This window comes from Semicossyphus pulcher, unplaced genomic scaffold, assembly GCF_022749685.1.
Source record: "Semicossyphus pulcher isolate SPU_LCO1_2020_fin unplaced genomic scaffold, fSemPul1.0.p SCAF_5, whole genome shotgun sequence".
NCBI lineage: Eukaryota > Metazoa > Chordata > Actinopteri > Labriformes > Labridae > Semicossyphus > Semicossyphus pulcher.
The window spans coordinates 2,587,910-2,613,812 of NW_027211726.1; the positions used below are offsets into that span (position 1 = coordinate 2,587,910).

At 42.2% G+C, this 25,903-nt stretch overlaps 3 gene segments (V, D, J or C); 1 reads left to right on the top strand and 2 right to left on the bottom strand.

Moving 5' to 3' along the window:
• The first annotated feature begins 1,754 nt into the window (after positions 1 to 1,754).
• LOC138608603 (Ig kappa chain V region 2717-like) lies at positions 1,755 to 2,236 on the top strand. The segment is given in 2 exon segments: positions 1,755 to 1,806; positions 1,914 to 2,236. Coding segments are annotated over 2 exon segments (375 nt in total).
• Positions 2,237 to 5,314: 3,078 nt separating this feature from the next.
• Positions 5,315 to 9,342, bottom strand: LOC138608604 (Ig kappa-b4 chain C region-like). The segment is given in 2 exon segments: positions 5,315 to 5,781; positions 9,159 to 9,342. Coding segments are annotated over 2 exon segments (510 nt in total).
• Positions 9,343 to 14,909: 5,567 nt separating this feature from the next.
• Positions 14,910 to 19,491, bottom strand: LOC138608607 (Ig kappa chain V-III region MOPC 63-like). The segment is given in 4 exon segments: positions 14,910 to 15,235; positions 16,050 to 16,083; positions 18,975 to 19,297; positions 19,405 to 19,491. Coding segments are annotated over 4 exon segments (735 nt in total).
• Between the last annotated feature and the right edge of the window lie 6,412 nt (positions 19,492 to 25,903).

The following is a 25,903-nucleotide window of genomic DNA, read 5'->3' on the forward strand; positions in this document are numbered from 1 at the left end:
ACCTGACAGTTGTTTGCCTCTGCCAACTAGTCAAGTTGGAGTTGCATTTCTGTCTTGGGTTAAAATGTCATCACTTTATCATTCTAAACCTATTAGAAATGTGTATGAATATCATATGACTTCTTCACTTATGGCCACAAACGTGTTTTGTGAGGTCACAGTGACCTTGACCTTTGACCACCAATATCTAATCAGATCTCTCTTGAGTCCAAGAAAATGTTTGTGCCAAATTTCAAGAAATTCCCTCAAGGTGTTTCTGAGATATCGTGTTCATAATATAATGCCCCCACACGGCTGTCGACGGTGTGAAGGCATAACAAGCTTGAAGCGGTTTGAATATCAGTATGCAGAAATGTGTAAAGACGTGTTTAATGAAATGGCTCTGAACCAAGATATTATGACTTTAAAAAAAGACAACTTCAAACATTAGAGTGCTGAACTCAAGTCATATATAATATCACTTAATATGTTGATGTTGCTGATGATGATTATTATTAAAATTTAAAAAAAAAACGTCCTCTACACTGCCTGTTGGCACCAGTGTCCGATCGCACTTGAAGCTGTTTGTTGGCTCTTACTGACTTTGTTCCCTCCTGTCTTGATCGCTGGTTGTGTTGGATTAACTCTCAGATGTACGTCGCTTTGGACAAAAGCATCTGTTAAATGAAATTGTGACATTGTAACGTTGTAATTGAAACATAATTAGTGTAGGAATTCTGTAAGTATAACCAGAAATATGTTTGCGCCGATCCCAGTGACCTTGACCTTTGACCTTTGACCACCAAAATCTCATCAATTTATCCTTGACTCCAAGTGAACAGTTGTGCAAAATTTAAAGAAATTCCCTCAAGGCATCCCTAAGATATAGCATTCACAAGAATAGAATGGACATGAGGTCACAGTGACCTTGACCTTTGACCTTTGACCACCAAAATCGAATCAGATCACTCTTTAGTCCAAGACGACGTTTGTGCCAAATTTAAAGAAATTCCCTCAAGGCGTTTCTGAGAAATCGTGTTCTCAAAAATGGGACAGACGTATGTACGGACGTACGGACTACCTGAAAACATAATGCCTCCAGCCACGGCTGTCGACGGTGTGAAGGCATAACAAGCTTGAAGCAGTTTGAATATCAGTATGCAGAAATGTGTAAAGACGTGTTTAATGAAATGGCTCTGAACCAAGATATTATGACTTTAAAAAAAGACAACTTCAAACAGAGTGCTGAACTTAAAAATGCCTTTACACATTAAATTTAGTATTTGTGCAGAAACTTATGTCCAACATGCCATCTGGTTCCTCCACCAAAAGTCCACCACAGTGACACAAGTTCATCGAGCCGCCGTACAAAAAATATATTATTATAAAGATTATAAAGAAGTTTTGCGTTAATGTTTTCAACACTGATGTTAATTTTTGTGGTTATGAATGTGAAGAATTCACAATTAATTATCTTGCTTAATGTGTCTTTTGAGCTCAAACCAAAGCCACATACAGATAAGCACATCAGCATGTCACACTTGAATATTAGTAATCAATACTTTGATAAACTGATTGATCCTTTCTTAACCAGATACAGTTTTTCAAGTCCCTGTTGGAGTCGGTCAGAGCATTTCCATAGAGAGCCACTTTGCATCAGCAGCACCATGCTCCAGTGCTCTGGGAGAGTTTATAGTCCTGACAGTTGAACACTGGATGACTGACAGCTGTCCTTCATGACAACAGAAGCCACAGAAATCCTCCTCATCAAAAACATGACTCTGACCTCCATCCTCATCTGGACTCTCCTCTGCTGCTGCTTCACAGGTAAAGTCCAGAGAATCAAACTCCTCTCCTCTATGAACATCCGTCCCTCTGAAATGAAGCCGACAAAACCATGACGCTGCTTTATGTGTTTGTCTCTGTATCCTCAGAGTCCAGAGGCCAGGTCACAGTGACTCAGCCCGCAGCAGTGAGCCCTGCTGTGGGAGGCTCCGTCACCATCACATGTAGGACCAGTCAGGATGTTTATGGTAATAACTACTTACACTGGTACCAACAGAAAGATGGAGAAACTCCTAAAGGGCTCATTTACTATACTAGCACTCGACAATCAGGGATTCCAGATCGTTTTACAGGCAGTGGATCAAACTCTGACTTCACTCTGACCATCAGTGGAGTCCAGGCTGAAGATGCAGCAGTTTACTACTGTCACAGTGGACACTACATCAACAGTCAGTATGTGTTCACACAGTGAAAAAGCGTCGTACAAAAACCTCCCTCAGTCAGACTGAACAGAAACTGTACTGACTGCTGCAGCTGTAAGCTACTGCAGAGACTGATACACTTCACTGAGGACACACACACACACACACACACACACACACACACACACACACGCACACACGCACACACACACACACACACACACACACACACACACACACACACAGAAACACAAACACACACATTTTCATCAAGCAGAATGAACCTTACAATAGTTTTGTTTAAACGACTCACCAAAATTCAATAATTCAGGAGTTCAATAATACAACTTTTCTTGCCATAAAATTATCTGTTTGGTGGGATAATCAATGTAGGATGAGTAAAGGTTGGTCATGACCTTTGTCCTTACACTTGATTAAAGATATTTCCACTCTCGTTTCTGATCTTGAGAATAAGGGGCACACAGTTAGCTTGGTTCATGTCAGAGAGGGAGTGGGGGTTATGTTTACCCAGGTAGATAAAACCTGATGGAGACCAACAATGTTGATGGAGACCAGGAAACATTGGAGGTCTGGGGCATTCAGAGTAAGAGTTATTAATATTGTAACCTGAATTTAGGCCAAATGATCTAATCATCTTGACGGCTCTTCCATCAGAACCTTCAGGTTTGACTCAAAATAGCAGAACATCATCTGCGTATGGACAGATTTTATGCTGCATGAGACCCTCCTCTATACCTGTTACTAATGGATCACTTCTTATGGGCCTGCCAAGGGTTCTATGGTGAGGGCAAACAGAAGGAGGGAGGCCTGACAACCCTGTCTAGTGCCATGCCGAAAAGTTAATGTGAAAATTTAACCATGTTATCAAACTGTCCACTAATTAATCAGTAACTTCTCTACATGTAAATATGTAAATGTGTAGGATCATTCTGTCAGCTCTGAGGGGGAAACAGCATGATATGTTGATGTCAGCTACAGTTCACTGACTCTGTGTGTTTGCATATGTGTCCTGCCTCTCTGCTCCCAGACGTTAAGAGGCCGCTGTTGATCAGTGGCTGTCCAGGTCTTTCAGAGACACTGACACGCCGGCAGCACAATGATGATGTCACTGATTCTACTTGTGACCACCCTGGGGCTCCTTGTTCAGGGTGAGACTCTCTTCTGAAAACTGTTCTGACATCTACAAACTGTTTATGTTAAAGGAATGATTCTTCTTCTTCTGTTTGGTTGATGATCATCTTTCTCTAAGCTGGATTTGTCTCAATAACTCTTCTCCTGTTTTTCATGTTTTCCAGGTTCTTCAGGTGATATCATCCTGACTCAGTCTCCTGGAACTCAGTCTGTTCCAGGACAGACTGTTTCTATCAGATGTAAAGCCAGTTCAAGTGCAGGTACTTGCCTTAACTGGGACCTTCAGAAACCTGGAGAATCTCCCAAACTCTTGATTAGATATGCTACATCTCGTCAATCTGGAGTTTCAGATCGTTTCAGTGGGAGTGGATCTGGAACTGACTTCACTTTAACCATCAGAGGAGTCCAGACTGAAAATGCAGGAGATTATTACTGTCAGCAGTGTTACAGCTGGCCGCTCACACAGTGAAAAAGTGTCGTACAAAAACCTCCCTCAGCTTAGAGGAACTGATCTGAGTCAACAGCTGCACAGAGACTGAAACACTCGATGTTTGATTAAAATAGATTTAAAGGTCAATCACATCAAAGAACATCCTCCTCTGAAATACACTTTTGGAGGCATTTTTGCTGCAGTTTGTTGGTAAATAGAAAAAGTGAAAAAGGAAAGTTGTTTAAATTCAGAACAGAAGCTGCATCATTTCAGATTGTGTTTTTAAAGTATCACAGTCACTAAAATTATTTACTTTGAGGTGTTGAAGTTTAAATATTTGATAAATGTCACATTTAATTCTGACTTTTATGGTTTGTTTTGAAAATGTCAGAGCTTCATATTTTCAGATTCAGAGCAGCACAATAAGAAAGAATTTCAACTAATAACAAAGTTTACTTTGATTAAATACTGTTATAATATGCATTTTATTGATACATTCATTATTTTAGAATGTTTTTATTTGTACATTTATTTTATTCCACTATTTATTCCTTCCAAGACTTTAAGTATGTTATATAAATTAAAATATGTCAACAGAGCACATCATGCATTAACATTCAGCTCAGAGTTCATACTGAGAATTTCTCTTGGTAAAAAATGCACATCAAATGATAAAACTCCTTTAATCATTCATAAACAAATCATTGTTGTAGGATTACATGGATCTCTTGTCTCATTAAAGCAAGTAGCTCATATAGGCAGGACGCAATTGTTGATGATTTGATTAATCAATATTTATTCTTTATTGATATAAAAAAGACAATTTATTTATTGTGCTGACAGAAAGCAAGAGAGAGAAAGAGTGTATTATCGTCTAGTTTATGTTGAGTATTTCTGTGAACTGTTATTTTCTCCTTTAAATATTAATCGGTATTAAATCTTGAATCAGACCAATTCTATACGACATTATGCAGATGATACCCTGATTTACATTCATAATCCTGAAAATAACCTGTTTATTCACATCTTAAGAAATAATGTATTTTTCAGCAACACTGAAACATAAACAATGATCTTCTTTTCAGTTAGCTGTGAGATAAGAAACATTTGATTTAGCTATGAAAGAGCCTGAATTCAACCAATGCTCTGACTGTGGATATGAGGTCAAGTGAAAATACATGACACTTTTATAATGTACACAATAAAAACTGGAGTTTTAAAGGATTTAATTCATCAGCAGAAGCAGGAACATGTAAATGTTGAAAAGTGTCATGAGAGAAAGAAAGAACCAGAAACAGAGTGTGTGGACAGAGAACAGCAGCAGAGAGCAGCTGATCATTATGTGGAGATTATATACCATATATTGACTCTTTGATTCATTATAAGAGACAAACCTACAACAACTATGAACTACTTTCTCCAATCATTAAGGTCTGGAAACAACTCGTGTTACTTTTGGATTCATGCCTAACTTATGGTTCTAATGTGAAATAAATGGCAAAGAAAACCAAACAGAAATCAACATATTGTGATTATTTTTATTATGTTGAACAATTAAAAATATCACCAATACAGCAAGCAAGAACAAATGTTTAACTAGAGACACAGAGAGAAAGAGACGGTGTATCACAGTGCAGACAGGAAGCAGGAGAAGGGTAAAACCATAGCAGAGAGCTATCAAGTCAGATCAGTCCTGGGAACACTGGTCTCTCCTCAGAGTCTCTGAGAGAGGAGTCTGGGAGCCCTGGGAGGCCTCACAGGTCACAGAGCCCACCTTCCTCCACTGGTCTGCAGTGAGCCTCAGGGTGCTGCTCCAGCTGTAGCGGCCGTCCTCCAGCACCCCGGGGCTCCTGCTCTGCGCCCCGCTGCTGCTGCTGCTGCCGTCCACCTTCCAGGCCAGACTCCAGTCTGAGGGGAAGCCCTTGTTGGCCAGGCACATGAGCGTGGCCTTCCCCTGCTGCAGCTCCTCATCGGAGGGGGGCAGCACCGTCAGGGTGGGGACGAGTCGTCCCACTGGAGGAGGCAACAGAGAGACAACATGAAGAAAGTAGAAGAAGAAAACTCCACCCTGTTAGATGCAGCCTAAGTCTGCTGGGTCTCCTCCTCAGATTGGATGAAAGTGGTCTTCTGTGTTTCACTTCCCTCTCTGAGCTGAGTAACCATGACAACAGACAGGCATCACTGCTGAACCATGAAACAGACAGGTTTCAGTGCTAAAGATAACGTCTCAGGCGGGAAAGTCTTCAGTGTTCAATCATTACATGTTCTGAAAAATACAACGACCCTTCACCTTCAGCTCGTTCCAAACTCATCAGAGTGTTTTAATTCTCACCATTTCCACAAACATCACTATTTAAACAGGACAAAAGAGACACTTTACTGCTGAGAAACTGTGTCACTGCTAAAATACAGTGTGTAGTAGCTGCAGGGACATTATAATATCCATTGATTGTACTGAGTATGTGAAATGATCCGACTGTGGGAAGAGCAAGTAAGACACATGCAATTGTTACTGATAATACTCTCACTAAATAAATACTTTGTAGATTTCTTGATCTGAAATATAATAATTATCACATTTAAACAATGTAACATTTATTTCAGTCTGAGTTTCAAAAAGATCTTTTAATGAGGGAAAAGTTTGTTATCTAACTTTTGAAGAACAATAAAATGATGATCGTATACTAACTGTCATTATGAACATTTGAGTGAAGCTAAAGACTTCTTTCATCAGACACAATGTTATCTGTACAACACTGGAGTAATGCTGACATCAATTATATTAAGATTTAGTTTCAAAGACAAAATGTTTTGTTTGTATTCAATAAACAAGAAAAATGACTGAGTTTGAGTTCATGTAGAAGTCAAAGTTACTTACAGTTAACTTCCAGTCTGGTTCCTCCACCGAACGTGTCCCACAGTGATACAAACTCATTGAGCCGCCGTACAAAAACCTCTCACTGTAGAGAGACACGGCTCTCTGACTTTGACACAAACAAACTCACCAAAATGAGTCTCTGTGTGCAACATTTTTACACATTCAATCAAAACTGACAATAATACAATGCTACAAAGTTTAAGACAGCATGTTTTTATTGATCATGTTTTAATGTTGGAACTATTTTGTTTCTGTAGTGTTTAATTTGTTAGAACCAAAGACATTTTTTCTCCATCAATTTGTCCAGAAGCATGAACCTAAAATCAGATTGGATTGGTGTTAAAAGATGTTTAATCAATAGTCAGATTCATTGATTGATCCATTATTAAACAGCATCATCAGGGTAATAAAAGTCCCTGTTGGAGTGGGTCAGAGCATTTCCATAGAGAGCCACTTTGCATCAGCAGCACCATGCTCCAGTGCTCTGGGAGAGTTTATAGTCCTGACAGTTGAACACTGGATGACTGACAGCTGTCCGTCATGACAACAGAAGCCACAGAAATCCTCCTCATCAAAAACATGACTTTGACCTCCGTCCTCATCTGGACTCTCCTCTGCTGCTGCTTCACAGGTAAAGTCCAGAGAATCAAACTCCTCTCCTCTATGAACATCCGTCCCTCTGAAATGAAGCCGACAAAACCATGACGCTGCTTTATGTGTTTGTCTCTGTATCCTCAGAGTCCAGAGGCCAGGTCACAGTGACTCAGCCTGCAGCAGTGAGCTCTGCTCTGGGAGGCTCCGTCACCATCACATGTAGGACCAGTCAGAATCCAAGCTACTTACACTGGTACCAACAGAAAGATGGAGGAACTCCTAAACTGCTCATTTACGAGACTAGCAGTCGAGCATCAGGGATTCCAGGTCGTTTTACAGGCAGTGGATCAAACTCTGACTTCACTCTGACCATCAGTGGAGTCCAGGCTGAAGATGCAGCAGTTTACTACTGTCAGAGTTATCACTACATCAACAGTCAGTATGTGTTCACACAGTGAAAAAGCGTCGTACAAAAACCTCCCTCAGTCAGACTGAACAGAAACTGAACTGACTGCTGCAGCTGGAAGCTACTGCAGAGACTGATACACATCACTGAGGACACACACACACACACACACACACACACACACACACACACACACACACACACACACACCATACATAAAGGCAAAATGGGACAATTAAAGAGAAGACTCATGACCTTTGACCCCTCCTGCACACTGACTCAGTACCATTTCAACCTCATAATTCAAAGAAAACACAAAGACAGATGATCATCTGAGAACTTATAAGGTCCAAACAAAGCTTTACATCCTTTAAATGATATGTTTTTATATGTTAGCTCACATATATTTGGCTCCTCACTGAAGTTAAATGTCCAAAGATGAAGCTGTGAGAACTCTGTTATCACTTCAGCCAGTTGGTAACATCTGTCAGTCGTCTGTTTCTGCAGTAAAACCATCAAACAAGATAAAACAGTGGAGCTAAAGGGCTAATTGTTGTGCACAAAGTACATCAAACTGAAACTCTATTATTCCACAAGGAGACTGGACACGTTCCAAGATGATCCATTATTCCAATGAAAGTGTAATTAATGGATCAGGTACTTTGACTCAGGTGATGAGTGAAAGAACAAAGAGTCTCATTCATTTCTAGGTCCATGCTCAACACAAAGTTACTACCATCTTATTCTGTGAAGCGTCTCCCTCGTACCTACTGTGGCACACAGTTAATGTTGTTATTATGAGTTGATCAGAGTCTCTTCAGAAAACATGAAGCGTTTGATTTCTTAAAATGCTTTTTCTTTGCTGTGATTTTTATATGACTAAAAATGAAGGAGATAAAGGTCTCAGACTGGAGTCACAGTTTTTATATGAAGAGTTGTTCCCTTTTTTATTACAGGACACAAATAACTCACAAACACCTGTTTATTGAAAATTCATCTCAGTTATACATTTTATGAAAAGAATGAAAAAGAACCAACACAGAAAAAATACCAAACATGTGACTAACATGTCCACAAATCACCAGGGGCCTCATGTACAAAGGGTGCGTATGCACAAAAACGTGGCGTACGCTCTTTTTCACTGCAAAGTTCAGATGTATCGAGAGTGAAATGATCGTGGAAATGTGCGGTGCCTCACACCAACTTCATGGCTGGCGTACGCACATTTCTACAGCTGTTGATCCTTTGGCGACATTTAGAGGTGATGCTGGGAAATGTGAAAACAAGTAGTCCTCAGACTGAGTGATGTGCACATCAGAGACACATGAACAATTAACACTGGTGAACAATTAACACACCCACGTGTCTGCAATTACATGAGTGGATATAAAAGCATGCGCAAAGTGGTGCAAAAAATACCGTTAAAAACAATGGCTGCTTTAGCAGTATTAGAAGACATTGTAAATGGTGCAATACGAAGAGAGCGTGTGTTCAGAGACAGAGGGGATTTACTGGCACATGATGACAACTGGCTCACAGAGCTGCGGCCAGCCTTGGAGCACAACACAGCGGGGAGCCATGCGCTGCCTGTGCCCATACAGGTGCTGACCACACTGGGGTTCCTAGCAACCGGGACATTCCAGAGGGAGCTGGCCGACCGATTGGGACTGTGCCAGTCGACCCTGAGTGGAGCCATGCCGGCCGTGTGGGACGGAATTATCCGCATTTCAGCCAGGTATATCAAACTCCCATACAATGCAGCTGAACAGGTCAACATTAAAGCGCAATTACACACACACACACACACACACACACACACACACACACACACACACAGTCTAACTTTGAGGCCGACTGACAAATATGATATCCTTCATTGAGGTAAAGACACTGACACAGAAAATTAAAGTTCATAATTGAGGCATTCAGCAGGAAAGCAGATTAAAACAATGTTCTCTTCATTAAAGCACAATAAATGTCAGATATGGTCCAAAGAGCTCAAATTACAATCTGCTCCATGGTGTCTGTACAGCACAGCAGCTGACTGACATTAATGTGTACCCTCTACCTGTTACCTGTTCTAGAACACGTGATGAAAGAATATGTTAGTGAGCATGAACATTTAGGGTCTCTACAAACCAGAAACCCTGGATGACAAAAGAAGTCCACACACTCCTCAAAGCTCAGGGGACACGGCGCTCTACAGCACCGCGAGAGCTGACCTCAAAAGAGGCATCAAAGAGGCCAAATGGGTCAACAAGAGAAAAAGTGAGGACCACTTGACAGACAACAACACACGAAAATTACAGTCTACACGGGCAGCATCACCACCACCTTTCACAGCAGCGCTTCACTGACAGAGGTGCTCAACTGCTTCTTTGCATGGTCCGAAGTGAGAACTCCACTGTCACACACACCACCTCCTCTTACAGGCACCCAGGCACTGGCTGTACAGGAGTACGAGGTGAGACAGGTGTTTAGATCGGTGAACCCAAGGAAGGCTGCAGGCCCCGATGGAGTACCCGGGAAGGTTCTTAAGGCCTGCGCCTGCGAGCTTGCTGCTGTCTTCACTAACATCTTTAATCTGTCCCTTGCACATGCTATCGTCCCACCCTGCCTTCAATCAGCCATGATCATCCCAGTCCCAAAGAAGCCTGCTGGCGACAGTCTAAATGATTACAGACCCGTCACTCTCAGTCCCATTCTTACAAAGTGCCTTGAGAGACTAGTACTGAGGCATATTTAAACCAGCCTCCCTCCCACCTTCCACCCTCATCAATTTGCAGACAGGGAAAACAGGTCCTAGGAGGATGGCATCACCTTAGCTCTTCACACGACACGAGAACCTCTGGAACACAGAGGGACCTACGTCGGGATGCTTTTCACTGACTACAGCTCCACCTTCAGAACAATCCTACCAGACATACAGATAAGGAAACTGCTTCACCTCGGCCTTTCCACTCACCTCTGACCCTGGATTATGGACTTTCTCATAAATCGCCCTCAGTCTGTCAAGCTCCGCCCCCACCTCTCCTCCACCCTCACTCTCAGCACTGGTTCCCCACAGGGCTGGAGCTGAGCCCACTACTGTCCTCACTTTACACATTTGACTGCACACCCACCCATGCCTCAAACTCTATTATAGAATTTGCGGATGACCCGACGGTGGTTGGACTCATCTCAGGTGGGGATGAATCCACCTCCCAGGATGAGGTCCAGACTCTGACGTTGTGGTGCTCTGTAAAATAATCTGACCCTGAACACAAAGAAAACCAAAGAAGTCACCCTGGTGTTCAGGAAACACAGAGCTGACCACCCTCCCATCTTTATCAACAGGACTGTGTGGAAAGACTGCACAGCTTTAAATTCCTGGTGACCCACATATCAGACAATCTCTCCTGGTCAACCAACGTCACAGCTGCCGTGAAAAAGGCTCAGCAGCGGCTGCACTTCCTGCGGGTCCTGAGGAAAAACAACTTGTGTGGAAAGCTGCTGCTGGCCTTCTACTGCTCTGCCACAGAGAGCATCCTAACATCCTGCCTCTCAGGGTGGTATGTGGGCTGTTCAGCACTACAGAGGGTCGTTAAAACAGCACTGAAAATCATCGGCTGCCCTCTTCCCTCACAGCAGGACATTGCAGACACCCGCTACCTCTCCCATTCAAAGAACAGTGTCAAGGACTCTCCTCACCCCGGCCACCACCTGTTTGACCTCCTGCCCTCAGGGAGGCGATACAGGTCAATTAAAACACAAACCACCAGACTGTTGAACAGTTTCTTTCCCAAAGCCATACAATCTCTCAACACACACACACACACACACACACACGCACACACACACACACACACACACACACATTGACTCTCTGTGACATTTGATTTATTATACAATATGTGCAATATATTTAATAAGCTTGTGCAATACTAATGTGTGGCAATTTACACCAATGCACTTTTACCTGCCTTGACTGATTTTAATGGTGACAGACAAACATGCAAAACAGAGAGAGACAGCTCAACACAGTGTAGACTGAGAGCAGCAGCAGGGTGAAACCAGAAGCAGAGTCCCTGTTGGAGTCGGTCAGAGCATTTCCATAGAGAGCCACTTTGCATCAGCAGCACCATGCTCCAGTGCTCTGGGAGAGTTTATAGTCCTGACAGTTGAACACTGGATGACTGACAGCTGTCCTTCATGACAACAGAAGCCACAGAAATCCTCCTCATCAAAAACATGACTTTGACCTCCGTCCTCATCTGGACTCTCCTCTGCTGCTGCTTCACAGGTAAAGTCCAGAGAATCAAACTCCTCTCCTCTATGAACATCCGTCCCTCTGAAATGAAGCCGACAAAACCATGACGCTGCTTTATGTATTTGTCTCTGTATCCTCAGAGTCCAGAGGCCAGGTCACAGTGACTCAGCCTGCAGCAGTGAGCTCTGCTGTGGGAGGCTCCGTCAGGATCACGTGTAGGACCAGTCAGAATGTTTTTGCTTCTAGCTACTTACACTGGTACCAACAGAAAGATGGAGGAACTAAACTCCTTATTAAGTATGCTAACCAGCGAGCATCAGGGATTCCAGGTCGTTTTACAGGCAGTGGATCAAACTCTGACTTCACTCTGACCATCAGTGGAGTCCAGGCTGAAGATGCAGCAGTTTACTACTGTCAGAGTGTTCACGAGATCAACAGTCAGTATGTGTTCACACAGTGAAAAAGCGTCGTACAAAAACCTCCCTCAGTCAGACTGAACAGAAACTGAACTGACTGCTGCAGCTGGAAGCTACTGCAGAGACTGATACACTTCACTGAGGACACACACACACACACACACACACACACACACACACACACACCATACATAAAGGCAAATTGGGACAATTAAAGAGAAGACTCATGACCTTTGACCCCTCCTGCACACTGACTCAGTACCATTTCAACCTCATAATTCAAAGAAAACACAAAGACAGATGATCATCTGAGAACTTGTAAGGTCCAAACAAAGCTTTACATCCTTTAAATGATATGTTTTTATATGTTAGCTCACATATATTTGGCTCCTCACTGAAGTTAAATGTCCAAAGATGAAGCTGTGAGAACTCTGTTATCACTTCAGCCAGTTGGTAACATCTGTCAGTCGTCTGTTTCTGCAGTAAAACCATCAAACAAGATAAAACAGTGGAGCTAAAGGGCTAATTGTTGTGCACAAAGTACATCAGACTGAAACTCTATTATTCCACAAGGAGACTGGACACGTTCCAAGATGATCCATTATTCCAATGAAAGTGTGATTAATGGATCAGGTACTTTGACTCAGGTGATGAGTGAAAGAACAAAGAGTCTCATTCATTTCTAGGTCCATGCTCAACACAAAGTTACTACCATCTTATTCTGTGAAGCGTCTCCCTCGTACCTACTGTGGCACACAGTTAATGTTGTTATTATGAGTTGATCAGAGTCTCTTCAGAAAACATGAAGCGTTTGATTTCTTAAAATGCTTTTTCTTTGCTGTGATTTTTATATGACTAAAAATGAAGGAGATAAAGGTCTCAGACTGGAGTCACAGTTTTTATATGAAGAGTTGTTCCCTTTTTTATTACAGGACACAAATAACTCACAAACACCTGTTTATTGAAAATTCTTCTCAGTTTTACATTTTATGAAAAGAATTAAAAAGAACCAACACAGAAAAAATACCAAACATGTGACTAACATGTCCACAAATCACCAGATCAGTGTTCTATAAGATTATTCAAGTTTTTGAGCTCTGAGGGGGAAACAGCATGATATGTTGATGTCAGCTACAGTTCACTGACTCGGACATGGTGGTCTGCAGCACAGGGGCTCCACAGGGTACAGTGCTCTCCCCCTTTGTCTTCACCATGTACACTTCGGACTACAGTTACGACTCTGGGAGCTGTCACCTCCAGAAGTTCTGTGATGATACAGCCATCATCGGGTGTGTATCTGAGGGGAACGAACAGGAGTACAGGGAGGTCATCACGGAGTTTGTCGACTGGTGTGAGCTCAACCATCTTCAGGTCAACGCCAGCAAGACGAAGGAGGTGGTGATTGACTTCTGCAGGAGGACACCCCGGACTGCACCGGTGAACATCCAGGGATTGGATATTGAGAGGGTGGAGACCTACAAGTACCTGGGAGTTCACCTCAGTAACAAACTGGACTGGTCACACAACACAGACGTCTTGCACCTGCTGAGGAGACTGAGGTCCTCTGGAGTATGCAGGGCTCTGTTACGGACATTTTACGGCACTGTGGTGACGTCTGCACTTTTCTATGCAGTGGTCTGCTGGGGAGGAGGGAGCACAGAGAGGGACAGGAAGAGACTAAACAGACTGGTCAGGAGGGCCGGTTCTGTCCTGGACTGTCCTCTGGACTCCATAGAGGAGGTGGGTGAGAGGAGGATGTTAGCCAAGCTGACATCTATCATGGACAACCCCTCCCACCCCCTGCATGAGACTGTGGGGACCTTAAGCAGCTCCTTCAGCAGCAGACTGAGACACCCACCCTGCGAGAAGGAGCGCTACCGTAGATCCTTCAGCCCATCTGCAGTCAGACTTTATAACATCAGCATCACTGTCTGATCACAATACTCTGTCACTCATCCACCAGTCACTACATGGCAGCTGCTTTGCACTGTTTTTCTATGTATGCATATCTACTGTAACATATTATTAAAGTATACTTTGGTACATGTACTGATGCATTTTTATTACCTCATCCATACCGTGCAATTATGTCTGTGCTAATACCTCTCATGTGCAATTGTTATTTATTCTGCAATATTTCACTTTACTTATCATCAACCATATCACCATGATACACACCGTGTGTGTTTTTGGTGCAGTTTTTTTGCACAAAAACGTAACCATCCACAATAAGTGAAAGGTGTACATAGTGTATATATTTATGATTATTTTTATATTATTGTATTTTATTGTCTTTTTGTCTTGCCTCTTTTATCCATCACTTGTTTTACCCTGTCCTTTACTTTGAGCTGATCAATAAAGTGTATCTTATCTAATCTTATCTTTAATGATACAGTCTGTATCAAAGAAAGAAAGTCTCAGGACAATTCACTGTTAGAATATACATGATCAAATCTTTATTGTTTGAAATGGTGAAACCATTAACACAAGCAGAAACACGTTCATGTTGAAACAGAGAGAAAAAGAGTTTAAGAGACAGGGGGTCGGACTGAGAGCAGGAGCAGAGGAAAACCAGGAGCAGAGTCCCAGTGAGTCAGATCAGTACTGGGAACACTGGTCTCTCCTCAGAGTCTCTGAGAGAGGAGTCTGGGAGCCCTGGGAGGCCTCACAGGTCACAGAGCCCACCTTCCTCCACTGGTCTGCAGTGAGCCTCAGGGTGCTGCTCCAGCTGTAGCGGCCGTCCTTCTCCAGCACCCCGGGGCTCCTGCTCTGCGCCCCGCTGCTGCTGCTGCCGCCGTCCACCTTCCAGGCCAGACTCCAGTCTGAGGGGAAGCCCTTGTTGGCCAGGCACATGAGCGTGGCCTTCCCCTGCTTCAGCTCCTCATCGGAGGGCGGCAGCACCGTCAGGGTGGGACGGACATCACCTAGGAGACACCAATCAGGTTAGAGGACAGGGAGCACACAGCTGTCAATCAAACAGCAGACACCTGGAAACCTTTACTGTGTGAGAGTTGATTTTGTGCTTTAAGGAGTTTCTGTCAGATGTTTTTTCTGCTCCATCAGTCACTCACTCACACATTGTTTCACTTCCCTTTAAGAAGCCTCTCATGCACATCAGCACAGAGACAATCATCACACAGAATGACCTGAAATACACAGAACTAAGCTTGAATTGAAATATGAAATTTGGCCTGATTTTAAAACTTCTTCTGCATAATTATAACAAGCGTTAACAAACAGTATTATAAACTTTTGAGTCAAAACAGAAGCAAAGTGAAAATATGAAGTAACAATCAAATGACCATCCTAATCAAACAGGTCAATAGATTTTCAAAATGTCAAACAGTTTTTGAAAATATCTGAGATAGTGTTCATTTTTAAATGGAATGATTTATCTTTACATCGTTCATTTGACTTCAATCAATGACACTTAATTCATGTCCAAACGGTTATCATTGATTTGTAAAATTAAATGTAATATTGACAAAACATTTGAAAAACAGGTTTTATATTTTCTGCACTTCAAGCTTCAAGTTGAACTTTCAGTCTGACACTAATTTGTAAAGAACTGTTTAGTGAACTGTCCTGAGTGAACCTCCATGGTAAAGGAGGACAAATAAAAACATTCATAGTTAAAGTGTCACATTTAAAAAAGAAATATTTTCTGCATCAAACATGAACAAACTGAATGGAAACATTACTTTACACATTAGATTTAGTATTTGTGCAGAAACTTACTTCCAAACTCCAGTCTGGTTCCTCCACCAAAAGTCCACCACAGTGATACAAACTCATTGAGCCGCCGTACAAAAACCTCTCACTGTAGAGAGACACGGCTCTCTGACTTTGACACAAACAAACTCACCAAAATGAGTCTCTGTGTGCAACATTTTTACACATTCAATCAAAACTGACAATAATACAATGCTACAAAGTTTAAGACAGCATGTTTTTATTGATCATGTTTTAATGTTGGAACTATTTTGTTTCTGTAGTGTTTAATTTGTTAGAACCAAAGACATTTTTTCTACATCAACTTGTCCAGAAGCATGAACCTAAAATCAGATTGGATTGGTGTTAAAAGATGTTTAATCAATAGTCAGATTCATTGATTGATCCATTATTAAACAGCATCATTCAAATCCAATCCAACTTTATTTGTAAAGCACTTTAAAACAACCACAGAGGACCAAAGTTCTGTACAGAAGAATAAAAGACACAAAATACACAGCTCACACGAGGCATAAGATACAAATTAATAAATAGAAAGAGATAAGAAATAAATAAAATAGACATAAAATACAAATACAATCAACTTCTTACAAGGTGTCAAAGGCCAAGGAGAAGAGGTGGGTTTTAAGAAGACATTTAAAAACAGACAGTGAAGAGGCCTGTCTAATGTGCAGAGGCAGATCTTTCCACAGTTTTGGAGCCGCAACAGCAAAGGCACGGTCCCCTCTGAGCTTACGCTTAGTTGTTGGCACACTCAGAAGCAGCTGATCGGCGGACCTGAGAGCACGGGTGGGTGTATAGGGGTGTAGCAGCTCTGAGAGGTAGGGCGGGGCAGGACCACTGACAGATTGAAAAGCAAATAAAATAATTTTGAAATGGATCCTAAAATGTACGGGCAACCAGTGGAGTGAGGCTAGAATGGGGGAAACGTTCTCATGTTTACGTGTGCCAGTTAAAAGACACGCAGCAGCGTTTTGTACCATCTGGAGACAGGCGATGGAGGACCCACTAACCCCCACATACAGTGCATTACAGTAATCCAGCCGAGTGGTGACAAAGGCGTGGATTACTGTCTCAAAGTGCTGCCTCGGAAGAATTGGCTTTATTTTGGCCAGCTGCCTCAACTGGAAAAAGCTTGATTTAACGAAAGCCCTGATCTGACTGTCGAGCACAAGATCAGAGTCCATTTTAACCCCTAGGTTTGTGATGGTGGGCTTAATATACTGGGACAAGGAGCCAGGATCTCCAAGGGAGGTCCCAGAGGTGCCTCTTTGCCTGTCTCTATCCTGCATCTCCTTCTATCCCATTTTCGGCCTGTCCAGTCTCTTCAGATGTTCAACATGAGTCTGGTTCTGTTCGAGGTTTCTGCCTGTTAAAAGGAAGTTTTTCTGCCAATGTGCCGAATATTGCTAAGTGCTACTCATGGTGATTCATGTTGGGCCTCTCTTTAAATAACATAACAAAGAGACGGTCTAGACCTGCTCCTTCTGTAAAGTGTCTTGAGATAACTCTGGTTATGACTTGGCGCTATACAAATAAAATTGGATTGATTGATTGATTGATTGATTGATTGAACGTCAGAGTCTGGACCTCATCCTGGGAGGTGGATTCATCCCCACCAGAGATGAGTCCAACCACCGTCCGGTCACCTGCCAATTCTATAATAGAGTTTGAGGCATGGGTGGGTGTGCAGTCAAATGTGTAAAGTGAGGACAGTAGTGGGCTCAGCTCCAGCCCTGTGGGGAACCAGTGCTGAGAGTGAGGGTGGAGGAGAGGTGGGGGCGGAGCTTGACAGACTGAGGGCGATTTATGAGAAAGTCCATAATCCAGGGTCAGAGGTGAGCGGAAAGGCCGAGGTGAAGCAGTTACCTTATCTGTATGTCTGGTAGGATTGTACTGAAGGCGGAGCTGTTGTCAATGAAAAGCATCCCGACGTAGGTCCCTCTGTGTTCCAGAGGTTCTCGTGTCGTGTGAAGAGCTAAGGTGATGCCATCCTCCAAGGACCTGTTTTCCCTGTCTGCAAATTGATGAGGGTCGAAGGTGGGAGGGAGGCTGGTTTAAATATGCCTCAGTACTAGTCTCTCAAGGTACTTTGTAACAATGGGACTGAGAGTGACGGGTCTGTAATCATTTAGACTGTCGACAGCAGGCTTCTTTGGGACTGGGATGATCATGGCTGATTGAAGGCAGGGTGGGACGATAGCATGTGCAAGGGACAGATTAAAGATGTTAGTGAAGACAGCAGCAAGCTCGTCGGCGCAGGCCTTAAGAACCTTTAATAAAAAGTACATTGTTTCAATGCTTTCCTGCTGAATGCTTCAATTATGAACTTTAATTTTCTGTGTCAGTGTCTTGTGCCTCAATGAAGGATATCATGTTTGTCAGTCACTGAGTTAGACTCCAAGATTGGATGTTTGTCCAACACCTCTTTTGGGACTCATAGACAGTATGTGTATTTGTGTAAAGTGTAAAGTGTTTAAATCTAATAAATGTAGTGAAAGTTACTGTGTGTGTGTGTATGTGTGTGTGCTCTGGTTCATATTTTCTTCCAACCAAATTTAGTTGAAATGTCTTTTATCAAGTGTAAGGTCAAAGGTCATGATCAATCTTTTCTTGTCCAACAGTGATTGTCTGAGAAAACAAATGAGAAAGTATGACCATGATTGTATAAAATAGGTGGAGAAAAGCTTTTTCTACTTGACTAAAGTATGTGTGTGTGTGTGTGTGTGTGTGTGTGTGTGTGTGTGTGTGCGTGTGTGTGCGTGCGTGCGTGTGCGTGTGCGTGTGCGTGTGCGTGTGCGTGTGCGTGCATGTTTGTGTGTCCTCAGTGAAGTGTATCAGTCTCTGCAGTAGCTTCCAGCTGCAGCAGTCAGTTCAGTTTCTGTTCAGTCTGACTGAGGGAGGTTTTTGTACGACGCTTTTTCACTGTGTGAACACCCACTGACTGTTGATGATGTGTGCACTCTGACAGTAGTAAACTGCTGCATCTTCAGCCTGGACTCCACTGATGGTCAGAGTGAAGTCAGAGTTTGATCCACTGCCTGTAAAACGACCTGGAATCCCTGATTCTCGAGTGCTAGCATCGTAAATGAGCAGTTTAGGAGTTCCTCCATCTTTCTGTTGGTACCAGTTTAAAAAGTGGCTGCTGCCCAAACTAAAAACATTCTGACTGGTCCTACATGTGATCCTGACGGAGCCTCCCACAGCAGAACTCACTGCTGCAGGCTGAGTCACTGTGACCTGGCCTCTGGACTCTGAGGATACAGAGACAAACACATAAAGCAGCGTCATGGTTTTGTCGGCTTCATTTCAGAGGGACGGATGTTCATAGAGGAGAGGAGTTTGATTCTCTGGACTTTACCTGTGAAGCAGCAGCAGAGGAGAGTCCAGATGAGGACGGAGGTCAAAGTCATGTTTTTGATGAGGAGGATTTCTGTGGCTTCTGTTGTCATGAAGGACAGCTGTCAGTCATCCAGTGTTCAACTGTCAGGACTATAAACTCTCCCAGAGCACTGGAGCATGGTGCTGCTGATGCAAAGTGGCTCTCTATGGAAATGCTCTGACCGACTCCAACAGGGACTCTGCTTCTGGTTTCACCCTGCTGCTGCTCTCAGTCTGCACTGTGTTGAGCTGTCTCTCTCTGTTTTGCATGTTTGTCTGTTGCCATTAAAATTGGTCATATTTGGTATATAATCTACTCATAATGATAAAAGCATAGCAACAGAAAACCAACGAGTCACATCACTGAAGTCTGCTGTTGATGCTTCAGATGTTGTAAGTCCTTAACTGGGAAGAAACTGCTGCTCGAGTAAATGTGCAAGTTTGAACTGGTCTATTTATTTAATACTTAATTATAAAATGTATCTTAATTTAGGAGCAATCCAGCGGGAGAAAAATGTACATGGAAGCAGTTGAAAATAAAATACCAGAACATCATTCAAAGGTGCGGCTCAGGCAGAACAGGCTCATGGCTGAACCTCACTTCAATCCTATTTTAAATATTAAACTAATGAAAAATCATTCAGTGGCTGTTTTAATGTGCATTAGCTTCATCCCTAACATGATGCTGACTTCACATACATTATAATTCATGTTGATTAAACTGAATTGTGTTAGTTTAAAAACATCCAATATCTTACGCCGTCTTATTTGAGCGCTCTCGGCAGTGGTGGTGGAAAATCTAATAATGATGACTTTGACACAGATTTGTCTTTTGATTTTTTTATCATGATTATAAAAGACTTTTGCAAAGAGGTCAGAGCAGCACAGAGACGCAACGTTTCTTCTTTTAATTCGGTAACCGCTCAAACACACGCGTGAGACGGGCTGAATGAATGAGGAAGTCGAATGAGGGTTTCATATTCTAGAGGGAGGAGACAGAGCGAAACTTTCCTGAAGAAAACCTGCTCGCGACCAGGTTAGGTTCACAGACACAATTACCATAGTAACCAACTCAGAGTTAAAGTTACCTCTCTTTCTGAAACGGCAAACCCGAGGTTTCCCTCATTTCAGGGTTAACAAACTCGGGGTTTTCACTAAACCCGCTTTCTGAAACGGACCCCTGCTCTTTTTGTAAAGTGTCTTGAGATAACTCTGGTTATGATTTGGCGCTATACAAATAAAATTTGATTTGATTTGATTTGATTTAAGGAAATAGGAAACATAAAATCATGTTAATTAAATCAGTCAATTCAATCAGATAAGGTAACATTCAAATCTCTTCATTGAAAATCATCTTCATTAAATCATGTTGAAGCCATCATTCATTTAGCATAATCAATCTCATGTCATGGTAAATATTAAATGTAGTCATTACAATTTTAATCATATTTATGCCAATTGTAAATCATTCCATTTAAACTGTTTTTAAATACTATTTATTCATTTTACATCAAGTTTAATCTCACTTTTTAATGCTGATTTTTAAAGATTAAAGTTTCCTCATTACTAACTTAAGAACTTTATTTCTACAAACTAAAATTAATCAGTCATTTTTTCACCGATCATTACTAATTTAATTTCAATTTAAAATTACATTAATTAATCAAATTACTTTCAGAAAATAAGCTTGACCAAAAATATCATGGCAGCTTTAAATGTCTAAATTTCCATATAACATTTGAAATATAATTAAGCCCATCAAAAATGCAGATCACAAACACAACAAGGCTCCAAACTAACATCAGCCGCCTTAAATAATTCAGGCATCAACCACAGATTATCGCATTAAATGCTACATAAAGCGATCAAACATATCTGATTCTAATGCAGCGCAGTCACACAAAGTTACACACAATCCAAAATAACCAAAGTAACAATGAATGAATGAATCAAGCAGACCGCCTGCACAACATAACACCACATCAAACTTCAACTGTTCTCGTGCCGACTAACAGATCATATTATCTACAATCAATCAAACATATACATACCAATAGCGTCTCTGTGCTCTAAGCATTGATGCAAACAAACTTTTCATCGGCACGTTTCTCCCTGAAGGAGCCTGCCATGCTGGGCAAACAAAAGACAAAACGCAGCTGCACAGGTGAACCTCCTAATCAAAGCCTCTCTCTCTCTACCTGCACGCCTGGAGCCTGAGCTGCCACACCTCTCAATCGGCTCAACGCTGACCTCTTGTGCGCTACTTAATTATTTACATGATTTTAAACTATGATCCGAAATATACCAAACCAAGAAAAGAACGTAAAAGAGAAAAAAAGCACAGTCCAAGGACTCATGACTTAACAGTTGGTCATGACCTTTGACCCTACATGTGCTTCAAGGTATTTCCACTTCATTTGGTTGAAAGAAAACATGAAACAGAAATGAATAAAATGAAATGAATGAATCAGAACCTGGGACAGACAGTGGAAAACGATATGGTCTTGTGAATAAGGGGCACACAGTAAGCTTGGTTCATGCTAGAGAGGGAGTTGGAGATGTGTTTACCCAGGTAAATGGTAAATGGTAAATGGACTGTACTTATATAGCGCTAGTCTTGTTATGTTCTAGTCTTTGCGACCACTCAAAGCTGCTTTTACACTACATATCACATTCACTCATTCACACACTGATGGCAGAGGCTGCTACGTAAAGTGCGCAACTGTCAATCAGATACCACATTCATACCCATTGGCAATTTGGGGTTCAGTGTCTTCAGAGCACTTCGACATGCCTGACGGAGCTGGGGATCGAACCTCCGACCTTCCGATTGAAAGACGACCGACTCTACCACTGAGCCACAGCCGCTCCTCCATCAGGTAGATAACACCTGATGGAGACCAACAATGTGGATGGACACCAGGATACACTGGAAGTCTGGGGCATTCAGAGTAAGAGTTATTAATATTGTAACCTGAATTTGGGCCATCTTGACTGCTCTTCCATCAGAACCTCCAGGTTTGACTCAAAATAGCAGAACATCATCTGCGTATGGACAGATTTTATGCTGCATGAGACCCTCCTCTATACCTGTTACAAATGGATCACTTCTTATGGGCCTGCCAAGGGTTCTATGGTGAGGGCAAACAGATGGAGGGAGGCCTGACAACCCTGTCTAGTGCCACGCTCCACATTGAACATGAAAACTTAACCATGTTACCAAACTGTCCTCTAATTAAAGGATTAATTTATTTAAAATGCTACCCATGTAAATATGTAAATGTGTAGGATCATTCTGTCAGCTCTGAGGGGGAAACAGCATGATATGTTGATGTCAGCTACAGTTCACTGACTCTGTGTGTTTGCATATGTGTCCTGCCTCTCTGCTCCCAGACGTTAAGAGGCCGCTGTTGATCAGTGGCTGTCCAGGTCTTTCAGAGACACTGACACGCCGGCAGCACAATGATGATGTCACTGATTCTACTTGTGACCACCCTGGGGCTCCTTGTTCAGGGTGAGACTCTCTGCTGAAAACTGTTTTGAAATCTTCTATGAACTGTTCTATGTTAAAGGAATGATTCTTCTTCTTCTGTTTAGTTGATGATCATCTTTCTCCAAGCTGGATTTGTCTCAATAACTCTTCTCCTGTTCTTAATGTTTTCCAGGTTCTTCAGGAGATATCATCCTGACTCAGTCTCCTGGAACTCAGTCTGTTGTTCCAGGACAGACTGTTTCTATCAGATGTAAAGCCAGTTCAACCGTCAGTAACTACCTTCACTGGTATCTTCAGAAACCTGGAGAATCTCCCAAACTCTTGATTTATTTGGCTACAACTCGTCAGTCTGGAGTTTCAGATCGTTTCAGTGGGAGTGGATCTGGAACTGACTTCACTTTAACCATCAGAGGAGTCCAGACTGAAGATGCAGGAGATTATTACTGTCAGCAGGGTTACAGCTGGCCGTGCACACAGTGATACAATGTCGTACAAAAACCTCCCTCAGCTTAGAGGAACTGATCTGAGTCAACAGCTGCACAGAGACTGAAAGACAACAACAGAACTAAACAAACCTCATTATAAACATGTCATTCAAACAATTGACACTAATAACACTAAATTTATTAAAACATTTTTATCATCATCAGTTTTATGTAAACTCTTTCAACAAGCAGGTTAATACAGATGATCATATATAATTTCACTTAATAATGTTTTCTAAAGTTCATGCTGACTAGGATTTTCATGATGATGATGACTATACTCATCTTGTTGATGTTGCTGATGAAGATTATTATTAAAATAAAGACAACGTCCTCTACACTGCCTGTTGGCACCAGTGTCCGATCGCACTTGAAGCTGTTTGTTGGCTCTTACTGACTTTGTTCCCTCCTGTCTTGATCGTTGCTTGTGTTGGATTAACTCTCAGATGTGCGTCGCTTTGGACAAAAACGTCTGTTAAATTAAATTGTAACATTGTAACGTTGTAATTGAAACATAATTAGTGTAGGAATTCTTGAGTTATAACCAGAGAGGTGGTGTGTGGGACACAGTGAGCCTGACCTTTGACCTTTGACTACCAAAATCTAATCAGATCACTCTTTAGTCCAAGACAACGTTTGTTGAAGAAATTCCCTCAAGGTGTTTCTGAGAAATATAATGCCTTCAGCCACGGCTGTTGACGGTGTGAAGGCAGAACAAGCTTGAAGCGGTTTGAATATCAGTATGCAGAAATGTGTAAAGACGTGTTTAATGAAATGGCTCTGAACCAAGATATTATGACTTTAAAAAAAGACAACTTCAAACAGAGTGCTGAACTTAAAAATGCCTTTACACATTAAATTTAGTATTTGTGCAGAAACTTATGTCCAACATGCCGTCTGGTTCCTCCACCAAAAGTCCACCACAGTGACACAAACTCATCGAGCCGCCGTACAAAAAACTCTCACCGCAGAGACACGGCTCTCTGACTTTGGTAATGTGTTTGTGTCAGTTTGCTCAGTATATGTAATATTAGTTACATAACCACAACATACATAACCCAATCAGGGGTCCCTGTTGGAGTCGGTCAGAGCATTTCCATAGAGAGCCACTTTGCATCAGCAGCACCATGCTCCAGTGCTCTGGGAGAGTTTATAGTCCTGACAGTTGAACACTGGATGACTGACAGCTGTCCTTCATGACAACAGAAGCCACAGAAATCCTCCTCATCAAAAACATGACTTTGACCTCCGTCCTCATCTGGACTCTCCTCTGCTGCTGCTTCACAGGTAAAGTCCAGAGAATCAAACTCCTCTCCTCTATGAACATCCGTCCCTCTGAAATGAAGCCGACAAAACCATGACGCTGCTTTATGTGTTTGTCTCTGTATCCTCAGAGTCCAGAGGCCAGGTCACAGTGACTCAGCCTGCAGCAGTGAGCTCTGCTGTGGGAGGCTCCGTCACCATCACATGTAGGACCAGTCAGAATGTTTATAGTAGCTACCACTACTTAGGCTGGTACCAACAGAAAGATGGAGGAACTCCTAAATTGCTCATTTATGCTGCTAGCTATCGAGCATCAGGGATTCCAGGTCGTTTTACAGGCAGTGGATCAAACTCTGACTTCACTCTGACCATCAGTGGAGTCCAGGCTGAAGATGCAGCAGTTTACTACTGTCAGAGTGTTCACATCATCAACAGTCAAGCTGTGTTCACACAGTGAAAAAGCATCGTACAAAAACCTCCCTCAGTCAGACTGAACAGAAACTGAACTGACTGCTGCAGCTGGAAGCTACTGCAGAGACTGATACACTTCACTGAGGACACACACACACACACACACACACACACACACAGTTTAACTCAGAGGCTGACTGACAAATATGATATCCTTCATTGAGGTAAAGACACTGACACAGAAAATTAAAGTTCATAATTGAAGCATTCAGCAGGAAAGCAGATTAAAACAATGTTCTCTTCATTAAAGCACAATAAATTTCAGATATGGTCCAAAGAGCTTAAATTACAATCTGCTCCATGGTGTCTGTACAGCACAGCAGCTGACTGACATTAATGTGTACCCTCTACCTGTTACCTGTTCTAGAACACATGTGATGTAAGAATATGTTAGTGACCTCAAAAGAGGCATCAAAGAGGCCAAATGGGTAAACAAGAGAAAAAGTGAGGACAACAGTTACAGTGACAGTTACAGTCTACACGGGCTAAATATACATGAGAGAAATGAATATGGTGATGAGCATGAAAACGATTAATAACAGGATGAATATGATGGAAAGATGGACTGAACATGAAACCTATAAAGGGAGCACGGTGCAGCAGCTATTGGGAGGTATCTTTGCTAAAGTTCTACTCTAACCCCTAATACCCTTAATACTACCACATCAACTCCGATATACAGTAAAGCAAAGTTAGACCTATTCTGATGGAAGAGAGGGTCAACCGCGCTGTCGGTAAGGCGCATGGAGGCCGTCGGACCGGCGTGG